At 40.4% G+C, this 14,563-nt stretch overlaps 1 protein-coding gene across 1 annotated transcript; it reads right to left on the bottom strand.

The window, feature by feature from the left end:
• Positions 1 to 124: 124 nt before the first annotated feature.
• Positions 125 to 13,611, bottom strand: LOC111903637 (uncharacterized). The gene is made up of 4 exons (XM_023899394.1): positions 12,979 to 13,611; positions 868 to 1,129; positions 663 to 781; positions 125 to 580 (listed from the first exon to the last, which is right to left on the bottom strand). Exons 1-4 carry the CDS (start codon positions 13,609 to 13,611, stop codon positions 125 to 127), a joined length of 1,470 nt encoding a protein of 489 aa, XP_023755162.1.
• Between the last annotated feature and the right edge of the window lie 952 nt (positions 13,612 to 14,563).

A 14,563-nucleotide genomic window follows, 5' to 3' on the forward strand; every position in this document is an offset into this window, starting at 1 on the left:
TTATAGGTATTATAACCAATAAATAAGCAAACAAACCATTAAACCAGCTAAATAACTTAACCAAGTTAGTTTTTAAACATAAATAACAAAAGACAAGTCTAAAGTCTAAACTCAAAAACCCTAATCAAAGATCATCTAGATCTTCATAGACAGGCTCATCATCATCATCTTGAATAGGCGATGGCTCAAAATCTTTATAAGCAGCTACATCATTTTCTTCTTCACCCAAGTTATTGTCATCATCCTCATCTATTAAACATCTTCCTCTGGAGCTCGATGCAGACTTGTCAATAGCCCCCCTATTCCTGCTTGTTGTAGAATAAGGTGGCTCACATGCCCCAACAGCATCTGCAACTTGACCCCATGTTAAATTCTCACCCTCGAAGACCGGGGCATCTTCCTCCTCTTCTTCGCCTCCCATCAACCACTCAGTCGGATCTAGAACATTTCCATAATCTAATATAATTGGGTCAATCGTATCACGCATATTGTACCTCCTTCTTAAAGCCCGATTATACTTGATATAAACAAGGTCATTTAACTTTTGTTGCTCTAGCCGGTTTCTCATCTTAGAATGTAACTACATAAAAATAAGTTAAAAATTATAATTATACAATACAAAGTATATGTATACTTAAACTCACAAAAACCGAGTTACTTACATGTTCAAATACGCTCCAATTCCTCTCACAACCTGACGAGCTACAAGTAAGACTTAGCGCCTTGACCGCAAAATTTTTTAATGTCGGGGCTGATGCTCCATATTGCATCCACCACTCCACTAATTTAGTAACAAAATAATATATAGAATTAAAGATATGTTAAAATCTATAATTATACGAAGTATATTATTTTTATATTACTTACCTGGTGCAATTTTTACTCTCATTTTCTTCGCTATCGGGTTCCCGAAGATCCCTTGTGCACTTCGGTATATTGGGAGCTTGGCATGAATCTTCATCTCCTCGTCCTCATTCAATGCTAATTTATGAATACACGACATTAATCCACTCATCACTTCATCATCATTTTCCACATTCAGATTTTCATAATACAGGGCCGGATTCAAGTAATACCCAACAACATGCAAAGGTTGATCCAATTGTGTCACAATTAGGTATTTTTGTGCCTTGTAACCAACACTTAAACCAATTTATGAATCAAAAACATAAGACCATGTATGATGCATACTCTATGTCAGCAAAATTTCAATCAAACACCCCATGCAAGCAATTCAAATAGTCATTAAGCAAATGGAAACCCTAGAAGTTCTTGTTTAAGTCCATTTTGGACTAGGACTTCCTTATTGGGCCTAATGGACCAATAAGCTTCCAATTTGGCTATCTTGGGCTTAGAACTCTTAAATGGGCTCTAATTGGACCCACTTCCATTTAATTCAATATTTTGGGCCATATTGGGCCTAGAATGAGATAGATTAATTATATGAACCATTTTGGACTATCATTAACCTAATCTAACCCAATAGGTCATAAAAATCATAATTATATTTTTTTAGGGCCAAAAATCATCCAACCTAGCTATAACATGGACTTAAGGGCAAAAAGCCCAAAAACCTCCTCTCACCCTCCCCATTCTCGGCCCAAGCCCAAAAGAAGAGGAGAGTTGACTTTGTGAGTGACACCTCACACTTGTTCAAAGGACATCCATGCATGAAGACCCAAACATCCATGCACTCACATACTTCCATGACTAGCTAACTCTTTTTCTCCCTCTCTCTCTTGCTCTCGGCCGAGTTCAAGCACACACACACATTTCACTCACTTTTCTCTCAAGGAAACACTCTCATAACTCATCCATATTTCGAGATCTAAGAAGGAATCAAGGGGATTTTTACACAAAAATCATCATCTAAGGTAAGAAATCTCTTAGATCATTAAGTTAGCTACTTCATTTCATCCAAAATTCACCTCTTAATTCATTCAAACTCATGATCTAGCATCTAAGAAGCATTCAAGTTCGAAATCTTCCAAGGAAGGTTGCTAAGGCCAAATTTCTTCTCATTTTCTTCCAAAAACCGAAACCACACCCAAAGGTGAGCTTCATACCCCCTCTTTTTCGGTTTTTATAAGTTTTGTGGGGGAGAATACAAGCAAATGTGTAGATCTAGGAGTATATGTATGCTTTGTGTGATTTTTTTATGCTTATATGTATGATCTCATGTGATTGTGATGTTTATACTAGCCAAAAAGAACTTAAAAACCGAGATCTACAATATGAAGTATGAAATAAGTATAACTTATATTATTTCACACTAATCAAGTATAGAAAAATAACCATGTTGGTTAATATGAACATTTTTGGACTTAAAACCCATTTTTGGGCTCAAAATGCTCAAAACACAAAACTAAGGGGCTCAAAACGACAATATACAAATTCTGAAGGTTGAGATGAGTCTAAACAGTTTCTAATATTTATTTTCTGAATATCAACACTTTTAAAGGGTTAAAAATGTGAATTTTAAACATAATGGGCCAAAATGGGCTTTTCGGCCCAATAAAGCCCCAAATTGCGAGATTTTTGAATTATAGGGGCTGAAACTGCACATTTCTGTAAAACAGGGGATTATTAGTGTACCAAATATATTTCAAGGGTCAAAAATGCTTTTCAAATTAAAACGGGACCAAAGATGCAAAAATTTTCCATCTTGGGCCAAAATTGTAAAAGTTGCAAAAATGGAGGTTTCAACTAAAAAAATTTCATTTTTGAAGGACTTAAGCTGTTTATCAAGTAAATTTGTGCTAAAAATGTCTTTCCAATAGTTTTGATACTAAAGTGTCAAGAAAAAGAGTTGAAGGACTAAAATGGAAATTCTTTTATACACAAAGGGTTAAAAGTGTAAATTTTATCCAAGAAAGGGCTTAAAAAGATAAACTCTAATTCTTAAGACGACAAATCCCTTAAGATAAAAATATGAGTACTACGTCTACCAGCGAAACGTAATAATAAATACACCTTCAACACCAAAATCGTTACCAAACGAATTGATTCGGTCTCGAATCAATAACGAATCAAAAATCAATAAACAATGGTACTTCAATACACACACGGAAATTTATGAGAAGTCAATACACCATCTTTGGGCTCGAAAGTTTCAAATCGTGCTTGTTGGGCCTAGCTAGCCCAATGACATGATCTTTAGGCCCGAAGGGAACGCGCTTACATGTTATTGGGCCTTGTATGACCTAATTCCGTGTAAAAGGACTTTCAATAGCTTTTTCTGCTGTTGGGCCCCAAGGGTCCTTTGGTACTGCTAGCAAAGTCGAGAAGTCAAATGCGAGTTGGGCCAAGGGCCTTTTGCATTCACGATAGCCTTGAACGGCTTATGGAAATAACGGGGGCTTCGTACCCTCTTTTCTCCTCGGTTGTGGGGCTATGAGAAGTCAGGGTGGTTGGATTAAGTGAGTAGTACGGACGACGCCTAAGGGATCGTTTGTATTTGTTAGTTGTAAACTAGTCATTTCATTAATGCGTGATTATAACGACTCACAGTCCATAATTAATCCAATGTCACCTGGAATTATCGAAAACAACGTCGTATCGGAATAATTCTAACTAAGCCATGTAATTTAATGTATTGGGAAAACATTGGGTTTTCCTGGGGAATTCAACACTCTTAACTATGTGATATATATACAAAGCCTAACAATTCTCGTTTACAATACTCAACAAGCATACTTACGGATCTTCACACTTTTTCTTATATACAACCCTTTTTTTAGAAAATATCGGATTTTCTGTGGTTTTTTAAACTATACAAATCATTTCTTTTCAAACCTTACTTATGAACTCACCAACATTTCATATGTTGACGTTTTTCCAAAATACTTGTATTCTCAGGTAACAGGTAAATCGAAGGAAAAATGTATCCAGTAATGTCATGATGTTTGTTTAATTAGTATCGAACAATTTACGTTTTGGAAATGTAATGTTTTGAAACAATGTACTAAATGTAAACAATACCGGTTGTAATATTTCAATGCATGGTGATGAATGATGTTATGATTCATGTATATTCATTGTGATGGTATTGAATTGAGTCACAATAGCCCTCGGACGTTTCCGCCGTTTGGCTCAGGGGTGTGACAGGTTGGTATCAGAGCTCTGTTTATAGTGAACTAGCATATCTAGCCACACATTGATATGCAACTATAAACCAAAAGCGGGACTAACACAACTCTAAACAAAATAAGTAAAACATAACAATAAAATACCCTTGCTTGTATTAGGAATGAGAATCTAACACTGAATCAAAAAAGATAATGCTAGTATCTCGGTTAATCCAGGACTGTTCTTAGTTGTATCAAGGAGCGGATGTAGCCTGATCAACTACATTCCCTCCAAGGTATCACTACCACACGTCCTGAGGAGATCGTGATAGCTAGGGAACCTAAAAGCATACCCCTTTATCACCAAAAAGAGAACGTCTGTTTAGTCTATACCATAGTTGTAGAGTCATAGGAGTAACGATAGTTTATACCTTCCCCCCAGTCTTCATGGAGGGAGAGCAGCAGGGTATCCAGTTTCATCAAGTCCTAGTGGCTCACGGAATGCTTAAAGAGGAACCAGAAGGGAATCAAAAGGGAGCACAGGACATCGGACCTGACGAATACACAGACACCGACTACGAGTTTGAGGAGATTGATGATGACATGGAAGAAGGGCAAAACTCGGGCAGGGATAACACCACACCACCTGTAGACGAGGCGCAACCGGACCACCCCGCCCCACCAGTGAACCCCCCAAGGAAGAACCGCTCTCCCGAAGCTGAGATCGCCGCCCTGCGGCAACAGCTGTTCGCCATGGAAGCACGTGCAGTGCAAGCTGAGCATGAGAGGGATGAGGTTATTGGAGACATGACTGAGATGGCTCAGTTGCTGGCTCAACACTTCGACATATGACCCCGCCACTATATAGGACGCACCACGGAGTGTTAGGGATAGGCTTATCTGACTAGGCCATTAGGATCTATGCTATGTACCCCGACTCTATGTTTAAGTGACTACACTACTCATAGAGCCGTTATGCTGTCAAACTAATATCACTTATGTATGCTCTTTCGAGAAAAATTTTCATGTATCAAATGCGGATAATATTAGTGAACTTTTATGTGTTTTATTATGACATTACAAATTGCTATGTGTTGCGAATCCATGATTGTATGCTAATTTGTAGAAGTACTTAAGTTCGTACCATGCATCTAGTCAGTAGGATCACAACCTCCCAGAACCCACAAACACTCAACATCTTTCCGTTTTGTGACAGAAAGATGCCTCATCGACCTACTCGCGGAAACCCTGGACCAACCCCACCCGAAGTCGACTCAGTTGCATTCCAGGCAGCTGTATCTGCTGCGGTCACCGCGACAATGGCACAAATTCACCAAGGGAACAACGGAGGAGGCAACGGGCAAGGAGCCGAGAGTTCGAACAACGGAATGAATCAAGGACCCACCAAAACATGTACCTACAAGGACTTCACAAACGCTAAACCACGAACCTTTAACGACATTGGAGGAGTGATCACCCTGAAACGATGGATCGAAAAGGTGGAATCGGTGTTCGAGATATGCGATTGCCCTGAAGAGATGAAAGTAAAGTTTGCTGCATGCACATTTGTCGACCAAGCACTCACTTGGTGGAACGGGCACATGGAAGCCATGACACTCCCCGTAGCCAATTCCATGCCATGGACAGAAATGAAGGAAATGCTGATGGCTGAATACTGCCCTCGTGGTGAGATTCAGAAAAAGGAGCAAGAGCTGTGGAACCTCACTGTATGGAATGCTGATATCGATGCCTACATATCAAGATTTAGCGAACTATCTCTGTTATGTCCGGGCATGATCACCTCGGAAGGAAAGAAGATCGAGCGATTCATCTGAGGACTAACCTCTCCGATCCAAGGAAACGTGATAGCTGCAAATCCCGAAACTTTCGACAGTGCTAAGAGATTGGCGAAGAAGCTGTATGACCACAACAACAAGAAGGGTGAGAAGCCAGCGGAGGCTGAAGGCAAGAAGGAAGGTGATGGCAAGAAGGGTAAGAACAACAAGAGGAAGAGGCGTCAAGGCCTCGAGACTTCTAAGAAGCAGCAGACAGTGGCAGTTAATGCTGCCACCACACAAGTTCCGGCCACACCACATGCTCCAGCCTCAGCTGCTTCGAATGCTCCTAGACCTTATTCCGGTAATCTTCCCAAGTGCAACAAGTGTGGTTTCCATCACAATGGAGAGTGCAAGGAGCTGCAGTGAACTAGTTGCAATCGGAAGGGGCACACGGCAAGGTATTGCAGGACTTACCCTCCTAAGAATCAACAACAGGGAAACAGCAACAACAACAACAACCGCAACAACAACAACATCAACACCGGCGGGAACAATGCAGGGCCTAGCCACACCAGCTATGGGTGTGGGGGGACTGGGCATTTCCGCCGAGATTGCCCTAACAACAACAATCCAGGAAATGGATGAACAGGAAGGATGCTGACCATGGGTCAGGGGGAGGCGATTCAGGATCCTGCTGTTGTTACCGATATGTTTCCCCTAAACCAAACTTATGCATGCATCCTATTTGACACCGGAGCCGAGCGAAGTTTTGTGAGCAATAAGTTTAAACATTTATTAAAACAACAACCCCAGAAGCTCAATGAAACCTTTACGGTGGAAATAGCCAATGGGAAAACCGAATCCACTGGGGAAATCTACACCGGATGTACCCTAAACTTAAATCAACACGTCTTTCGAATAGACTTAATGCCTGTTTCCATTAGAAGTTTCGATGTGATTGTTGTCATGGACTGGTTAAGCCCCCACCATGCTGAAATTATGTGTCACGAGAAGGCCGTTCGCCTTCACCTTCCCCATCACGAAACCCTAGTTATTTACGGAGACAAACCTATCACGAACCTTCGCCACATCTCGTGCATCCAGACACAGAAGCATCTACAGAAGAACGATTTGACGTTCCTGACTCACATAGTGGATAAAACCAAGGAAGAGGTTAACATTCAAGACATTCCCGTAGCACGTGAATTCCCAGACGTATTTCCTGAAGATCTTCCTGGAGTACCCCCAGAGAGACAAGTTGAGTTCCGAAGTGACCTCGTTCCAGGAGAAACTCCTCTCGCTAAATCGCCCTATCGGCTAGCTCCTGTTGAAATGCAGGAATTGTCTAGCCAACTCAGCGAACTCCTGGGCAAGGGATTCATCCGACCTAGTTACTCGCCGTGGGGAGCTCCAGTCCTCTTTGTCAAAAAGATGGACAGATCATTTAGAATGTGCATTGATTACAGGGAGTTAAATAAACTCACTGTCAAAAATCGCTATCCACTCCCACGAATCGACGATCTATTTGACCAGCTCCAAGGAGCTAGTTACTTCTCTAAGATAAATCTACGGTCCGGGTACCATCAACTCAAAGTACGGGAAGAGGATATTCCTAAAACCGCTTTCCGAACTCGTTACGAACATTATGAATTTGTCGTAATGCCCTTCGGTCTAACAAATGCCCCTGCCGCATTTATGGATCTGATGAACCGAATCTGTCGACCATTCCTCGACAACTTTGTCATCGTCTTCATTGAGGACATTCTCGTTTATTCCCGAAGCGAGGAAGAGCATGGCCAACATCTCCGACAAATCCTAGAAACTCTGCGATCGGAAAAGCTATACGCAAAACTCTCCAAGTGTGATTTCTGGCTCCGCAGCGTGAACTTCCTAGGTCATGTTGTTAGCCAAGATGGAATTCATGTGGATCCCTCTAAGGTAAAAGCCGTAAAAGGATGGGCAGTCCCGACAACAACCACATAAATTTGTCAATTCTTAGGCTTAGTGGGCTACTATAGGAGGTTCATTCAAAACTTCTCTAGGATCGCAAGACCACTTACCTCGCTTACACAAAAGGGCATACCATTCAAATGGACGGACAAACAAGAAGTTGCATTCCGAACCCTGAAGCAGATGCTTTGCAGCGCCCCAGTACTATCTCTACCAGAGGGAACGGAAGACTTCGTGGTCTACTGTGACGCGTCAAATCAGGGTTTAGGTTGCGTTCTCATGCAGCATGGAAGAGTGATAGCTTACGCATCCCGCCAACTAAAGACGCACGAAGTGAATTGTACGACCCATGACCTAGAATTGGGAGCCGTGGTCTTTGCTCTGAAGATTTGGAGGCATTACCTTTATGGTACAAAGTGCACCATCTTCACGGACCACAAAAGTCTCCAGCATATCTTGAACCAGAAAGAGTTGAATATGAGGCAACGAAGATGGGTTGAATTATTAAACGATTATGAGTGTGAAATCAAGTACCACCCGGGCAAGGCCAACGTGGTAGCTGATGCATTAAGCCGGAAAGAGTACTCTAATCGTCGTGCGAAGACTCTCTCAATAACCATCCAATCTCACCTAACCACTCAGATTGGGGTAGCCCAATCAGATGCCATGAAGACGGAAAACAGAGCAAGCGAAGCATTACGCGGAATGGAAAAGAACCTAGAGGTGAGAGAGGACGGAGTATACCATTTTATGAACCGTATTTGGGTCCCTAAACTCGAAGGATTTAGGGAGGTAGTCATGAAGGAAGCCCACAAGACGCGATACTCCATCCATCCCGGTTCGGACAAGATGTATTTGGATATTAAACAACACTATTGGTGGCCTAACATGAAGGCATAAATTGCCACCTATGTCGGTATGTGTCTTACTTGTGCCAAGGTAAATGTGGCGTACCAGAAGCCCTCGGGATTATTACAACAACCGGTGATTCCTGAGTGGAAATGGGAAGGGATTTCTATGGGTTTTGTGACCAAGCTACCCTAGACGTCGGACGGATTAGACACTATATGGGTAATAGTTGACCGACTGACGAAATCTGCCCATTTCCTGCCAATAAAAGAATCCTACAAGATGGAGAGACTGACGCGTTTATACATTCGAGAAATCGTGAGACTTCATGGAATACCAGTGTCTATCATCTCAGATAGAGACAGTAGATTCACTTCACGTTTTTGGCAATCACTTCAGAAAGCACTCGGAACCCATCTCGACATGAGCACCGCTTATCACCCACAAACGGACGATCAAAGCTAACGAACCATTCAGACGCTCGAAGACATGCTTCACGCATGTGTGATAGACTTTGGGAAGTCTTGGGACATCCACCTACCCTTAGTTGAATTCTCTTATAACAACAGTTACCATTCGAGCATCAAAGTCGCTCCTTTCGAAGCACTATATGGACGTAAGTGTAGATCATCGTTGTGTTGGACTGAGGTGGGTGACACCCAGCTAGCAAAGACACTAGCATCGGACAAGGTGCTAACGGGACAGGAGATCATTCGCGAAACCACAAAAAAGATAGTTCAAATCAGAGCTCGATTACAAGCATCACGCGACCGACAGAAGAGCTACGCTGATAAACGGCGAAAGCCCTTAGAGTTTCAGGTCGGGGATCGAGTGTTGTTAAAAGTCTCACCTTGGAAAGGAGTCATTTGTTTCGGAAAACGGGGAAAACTGAACCCACGATACATTGGACCTTTTGAGATCGTTGCCCGAATAGGTCCAGTGGCATACAAATTGCAGCTACCCGCGGAGCTAAACAATGTACACCCCGTGTTCCATGTCTCCAATCTAAAGAAGTGCCTATAAGATGAAACACTCGTCATTCCCCTTGACGAGATTGAAATCAATGAGAATCTCCTGTTCGTTGAAGAACCGGTTGAAATCATGGACAGGGAGGTGAAGCGTACTAAGAAAAGCCGCATCCCGATCATGAAAGTACGGTGGAACGCAAAGCGTGGGCCAGAATTCACGTGGGAACGCGAAGACCAAATGAAGCAAACGTACCCTCACCTATTCTAGTATTCTCAAATCTAGCTTTCAAAAGAATTTCGGGACGAAATTCCCTCTAAAGGGGGGATGATGTCACAATTAGGATTTTTTGTGCCTTGTAACCAACACTTAAACCAATTTATGAATCAAAAACATAAGAGCATGTGTGATGCATACTCTATGTCAGCAAAATCTCAATCAAACACCCCATGCAAGCAATTCAAATAGTCATTAAGCAATTGGAAACCCTAGAAGTTCTTGTTTAAGTCCATTTTGGACTAGGACTTCCTTATTGGGCCCAATGGACCAATAAGCTTCCAATTTGGCTATCTTGGGCTTAGAACTATTAAATGGGCTCTAATTGGACCCACTTCCATTTAATCAAATATTTTGGGCCATATTGGGCCTAGAATGAGATAGATTAATTATATAAACCATTTTGGACTATAATTAACCTAATCTAACCCAATAGGTCATAAAAATCATAATTATATTTTTTTAGGGCCAAAAATCATCCAACCTAGCTATAACATGGACTTAAGGGCAAAAAGCCCAAAAACCTCCTCTCACCCTCCCCATTCTCGGCCCAAGCCCAAAAGAAGAGGAGAGTTGACTTTGTGAGTGACACCTCACACTTGTTCAAAGGACATCCATGCATGAAGACCCAAACATCCATGCACTCACATACTTCCATGACTAGCTAACTCTTTTTCTCCCTCTCTCTCTTGCTCTCGGCCGAGTTCAAGCACACACACACACACATTTCACTCACTTTTCTCTCAAGGAAACACTCTCATAACTCATCCATATTTCGAGATCTAAGAAGGAATCAAGGGGATTTTTACACAAAAATCATCATCTAAGGTAAGAAATCTCTTAGATCATTAAGTTAGCTACTTCATTTCATCCAAAATTCACCTCTTAATTCATTCAAACTCATGATCTACCTAAGAAGCATTCAAGTTCGAAATCTTCCAAGGAATGTTGCTAAGGCCAAATTTTTTCACATTTTCTTCCAAAAACCGAAACCACACCCAAAGGTGAGCTTCATACCCCCTCTTTTTCGGTTTACATAAGTTTCGTGGGGGAGAATACAAGCAAATTTGTAGATTTATGAGTATATGTATGCTTTGTGTGATTTTTCTTATGCTTATATGTATGATCTCATGTGATTGTGATGTTTATACTAGCCAAAAAGAACTTAAAAACCGAGATCTACAATATGAAGTATGAAATAAGTATAACTTATATCATTTCACACTAATCAAGTCTAGAAAAATAACCAAGTTGGTTAATATGAACATTTTTGGACTTAAAACCCATTTTTGGGGTCAAAATGCTAAAAACACAAAACTAAGGGGCTCAAAAAAACAATATACAAATTCTGAAGGTTGAGATGAGTCTAAACAGTTTCTAATATTTATTTTCTGAATATCAACACTTTTGAAGGGTTAAAAATGTGAATTTTAAACATAATGGGCCAAAATGGGCTTTTCAGCCCAATAAAGCCCCAAATTGCAAGATTTTTGAATTATAGGGGCTGAAAGTGCACATTTCTGTAAAACAGGGGATTATTAGTGTACCTAATATATATCAAGGGTCAAAAATGCTTTTCAAATTAAAACGGGACCAAAGATGCAAAAATTTCATGGGCCAAAATTGTAAAAGTTGCAAAAATGGAGGTTTCAACTAAAAAAATTTCATTTTTGAAGGACTTAAGCTGTTTATCAAGTAAATTTGTGCTAAAAATGTCTTTCCAATAGTTTTGATACTAAAGTGTCAAGAAAAAGAGTTGAAGGACTAAAATGGAAATTCTTTTATACACAAAGGGTTAAAAGTGTAAATTTTATCCAAGAAAGGGCTTAAAAAGATAAACTCTAATTCTTAAGACGACAAATCCCTTAAGATAAAAATATGAGTACTACGTCTACCAGCGAAACGTAATAATAAATACACCTTCAACACCAAAATCGTTACCAAACGAATTGATTCGGTCTCGAATCAATAACGAATCAAAAATCAATAAACAATGGTACTTCAATACACACACGGAAATTTATGAGAAGTCAATACACCATCTTTGGGCTCGAAAGTTTCAAATCGTGCTTGTTGGGCCTAGCTAGCCCAATGACATGATCTTTAGGCCCGAAGGGAACGCGCTTACATGTTATTGGGCCTTGTATGACCTAATTCCGTGTAAAAGGACTTTCAATAGCTTTTTCTGCTGTTGGGCCCCAAGGGTCCTTTGGTACTGCTAGCAAAGTCGAGAAGTCAAATGCGAGTTGGGCCAAGGGCCTTTTGCATTCACGATAGCCTTGAACGGCTTATGGAAATAACGGGGGCTTCGTACCCTCTTTTCTCCTCGGTTGTGGGGCTATGAGAAGTCAGGGTGGTTGGATTAAGTGAGTAGTACGGACGACGCCTAAGGGATCGTTTGTATTTGTTAGTTGTAAACTAGTCATTTCATTAATGCGTGATTATAACGACTCACAGCCCATAATTAATCCAATGTCACCTGGAATTATCGAAAACAACATCGTATCAAAATAATACTAACTAAGCCACGTAATTTAATGTATTGGGAAAACATTGGGTTTTCCTGGGGAATTCAACACTCTTAACTATGTGATATATATACAAAGCCTAACAATTCACGTTTACAATAATCAACAAACATACTTAGGGATCTTCACACTTTTTCTTATATACAACCCTTTTTTTTAGAAAATATCAGATTTTCTATGGTTTTCAAAACTATACAAATCATTTCTTTTCAAACCTTATTTATGAACTCACCAACATTTCATATGTTGACGTTTTTCCAAAATACTTGTATTCTTAGGTAATAAGTAAATCGAAGGAAAAATGTATCCAGTAATGTCATGATGTTTGTTTAATTAGTATCGAACAGTTTACGTTTTGGAAATGTAATGTTTTCAAAGAATGTACTAAATGTAAACAATACTGGTTGTAATATTTCAATGCATGGTGATGAATGATGTTATGATTCATGTATATTCATTGTGATGGTATTCAATTGAGTCACAATAGCCCTCAGACGTTTCCGCCATCTGGTTTGGGGATGTGACAAATTGGCAATTCCACCTCCTATAAATGATTTTGAAGACTTCTGCATACTTATCTTCTTTGTTTTTGAAAGCTTGAGCAATCGCCTCTTTTTCTCTATCCATCGCCTCATATATGTAACCCATTGGAGGCTTTCTCTCTCCATCAACTAACCGAAGCACACTTAACAACGGACAACCAATGTTCACTGCAATATCTATATTGTTCCAAAAGTTAGGCGTCAATATAATATTTTTCGTGTGCATGCCTCCATCCAACTTTGAAAACTTGCTTCTGTTCCATTGTTCAGAAGTGAACATTTTTTTTAAATTCCTCTTGTTAGCCTTAAAACAATTTAGAGTGATGAAAGTTGTGGCAAATCGGGTCTTTGCGGGCCTCACCATGTCCTTTTGCCCAATGAACTCTCTCATCATATTAAGTAGCAAAGTACGATTGTAAATATACGTGTTCACCGCGATTGCCTTATCAAGTGTCCTTTTTAAATGTGGCAATTTGAAGATGTCTTCAAATATCAAATCTATGCAATGCGCTGCACAAGGAGTCCAATAGATGTGCGGGTATTTCTCTTCCAAAAGCTTGCCAGCAAAAACATTGTTGCTAGCACTATCTGTGACAACTTGAACAACGTCACGCGGGCCGACTTGTTTTATGAAACGGTCAAATAAAATGAACATATTATCACCGGTATGTGAATAACTAGATGCATCAACCGATTCAAGGAACATACTTCCTCCGGGAGTATTCACTAAGAAATTTATGAGTGCCCTTCATTTTCTGTCCCTCCATCCATCTGCCATTAAGGAATATCCATATGTTGTCTTCTCAGCCTCATTTTCACTCTTAATTTTCTTAGTGTGCATCTTTTCAAGCTTCAACATCGGGACTCGGACCTCATGATAGCTAGGTGGTTTCATACCGCAACCATGTCTAGCTATCTCTTCAATTGCGGGCCCTAGTCTGTCGTATTTCACAGCATTGAATGCCACACCAGCATCATACATCCAACGTGAAAACTTTTGGACCGCATCTGCTCTTAAACTTTTTTGGACATCTTTATGTTGTGGAGTGCCAACCAAATGCCCATTTTTCTTACCCCCTGTTTCAGATTGGTTGTAATACGCATGCATAGGCCCTTTAGTGTTTTTATTAGTTGTGGTTGATCCGGAAGATGAAACAGGGCAACGCCTCTTTTGAGTGTTCAATTCGTCATCATCTACTTCTTCATCTAGATCCACAACATCATCAAAGTGTGGTATGGTATTCATTGCCTCTTTTGCTTGTTTCTTCTTATCAAAAGCTTCTTTAAGGAAAGCTTTTATCTCAGCTGGGACTTTTGAACACTTTGCTACTTGAGCGGTGTCACCAGCAAGGTGGTGCTTGTGCCTTTTAGTCCGCCCTCTTGAGACAAAAGAACAGAAATTATATTGCACCCATTGGCTATTTCCTTCAACCTTTCTCCCATAAGCCCATCCAGGATCAGTTTCTCTTTTATTAGCCATTTCTAAGAAAGTAGCAGTGATCATAAAACATGAATTAGAAGTGTAATACTAAGCCTAATCATCAAACCAAAGTAATACAAAGTAATACTAAGTCTAACCGCAAAACCAATTGAAAACAGAAAACAGA

Source organism: Lactuca sativa, chromosome 7 (assembly GCF_002870075.4).
Source record: "Lactuca sativa cultivar Salinas chromosome 7, Lsat_Salinas_v11, whole genome shotgun sequence".
NCBI classification, from domain to species: domain Eukaryota; kingdom Viridiplantae; phylum Streptophyta; class Magnoliopsida; order Asterales; family Asteraceae; genus Lactuca; species Lactuca sativa.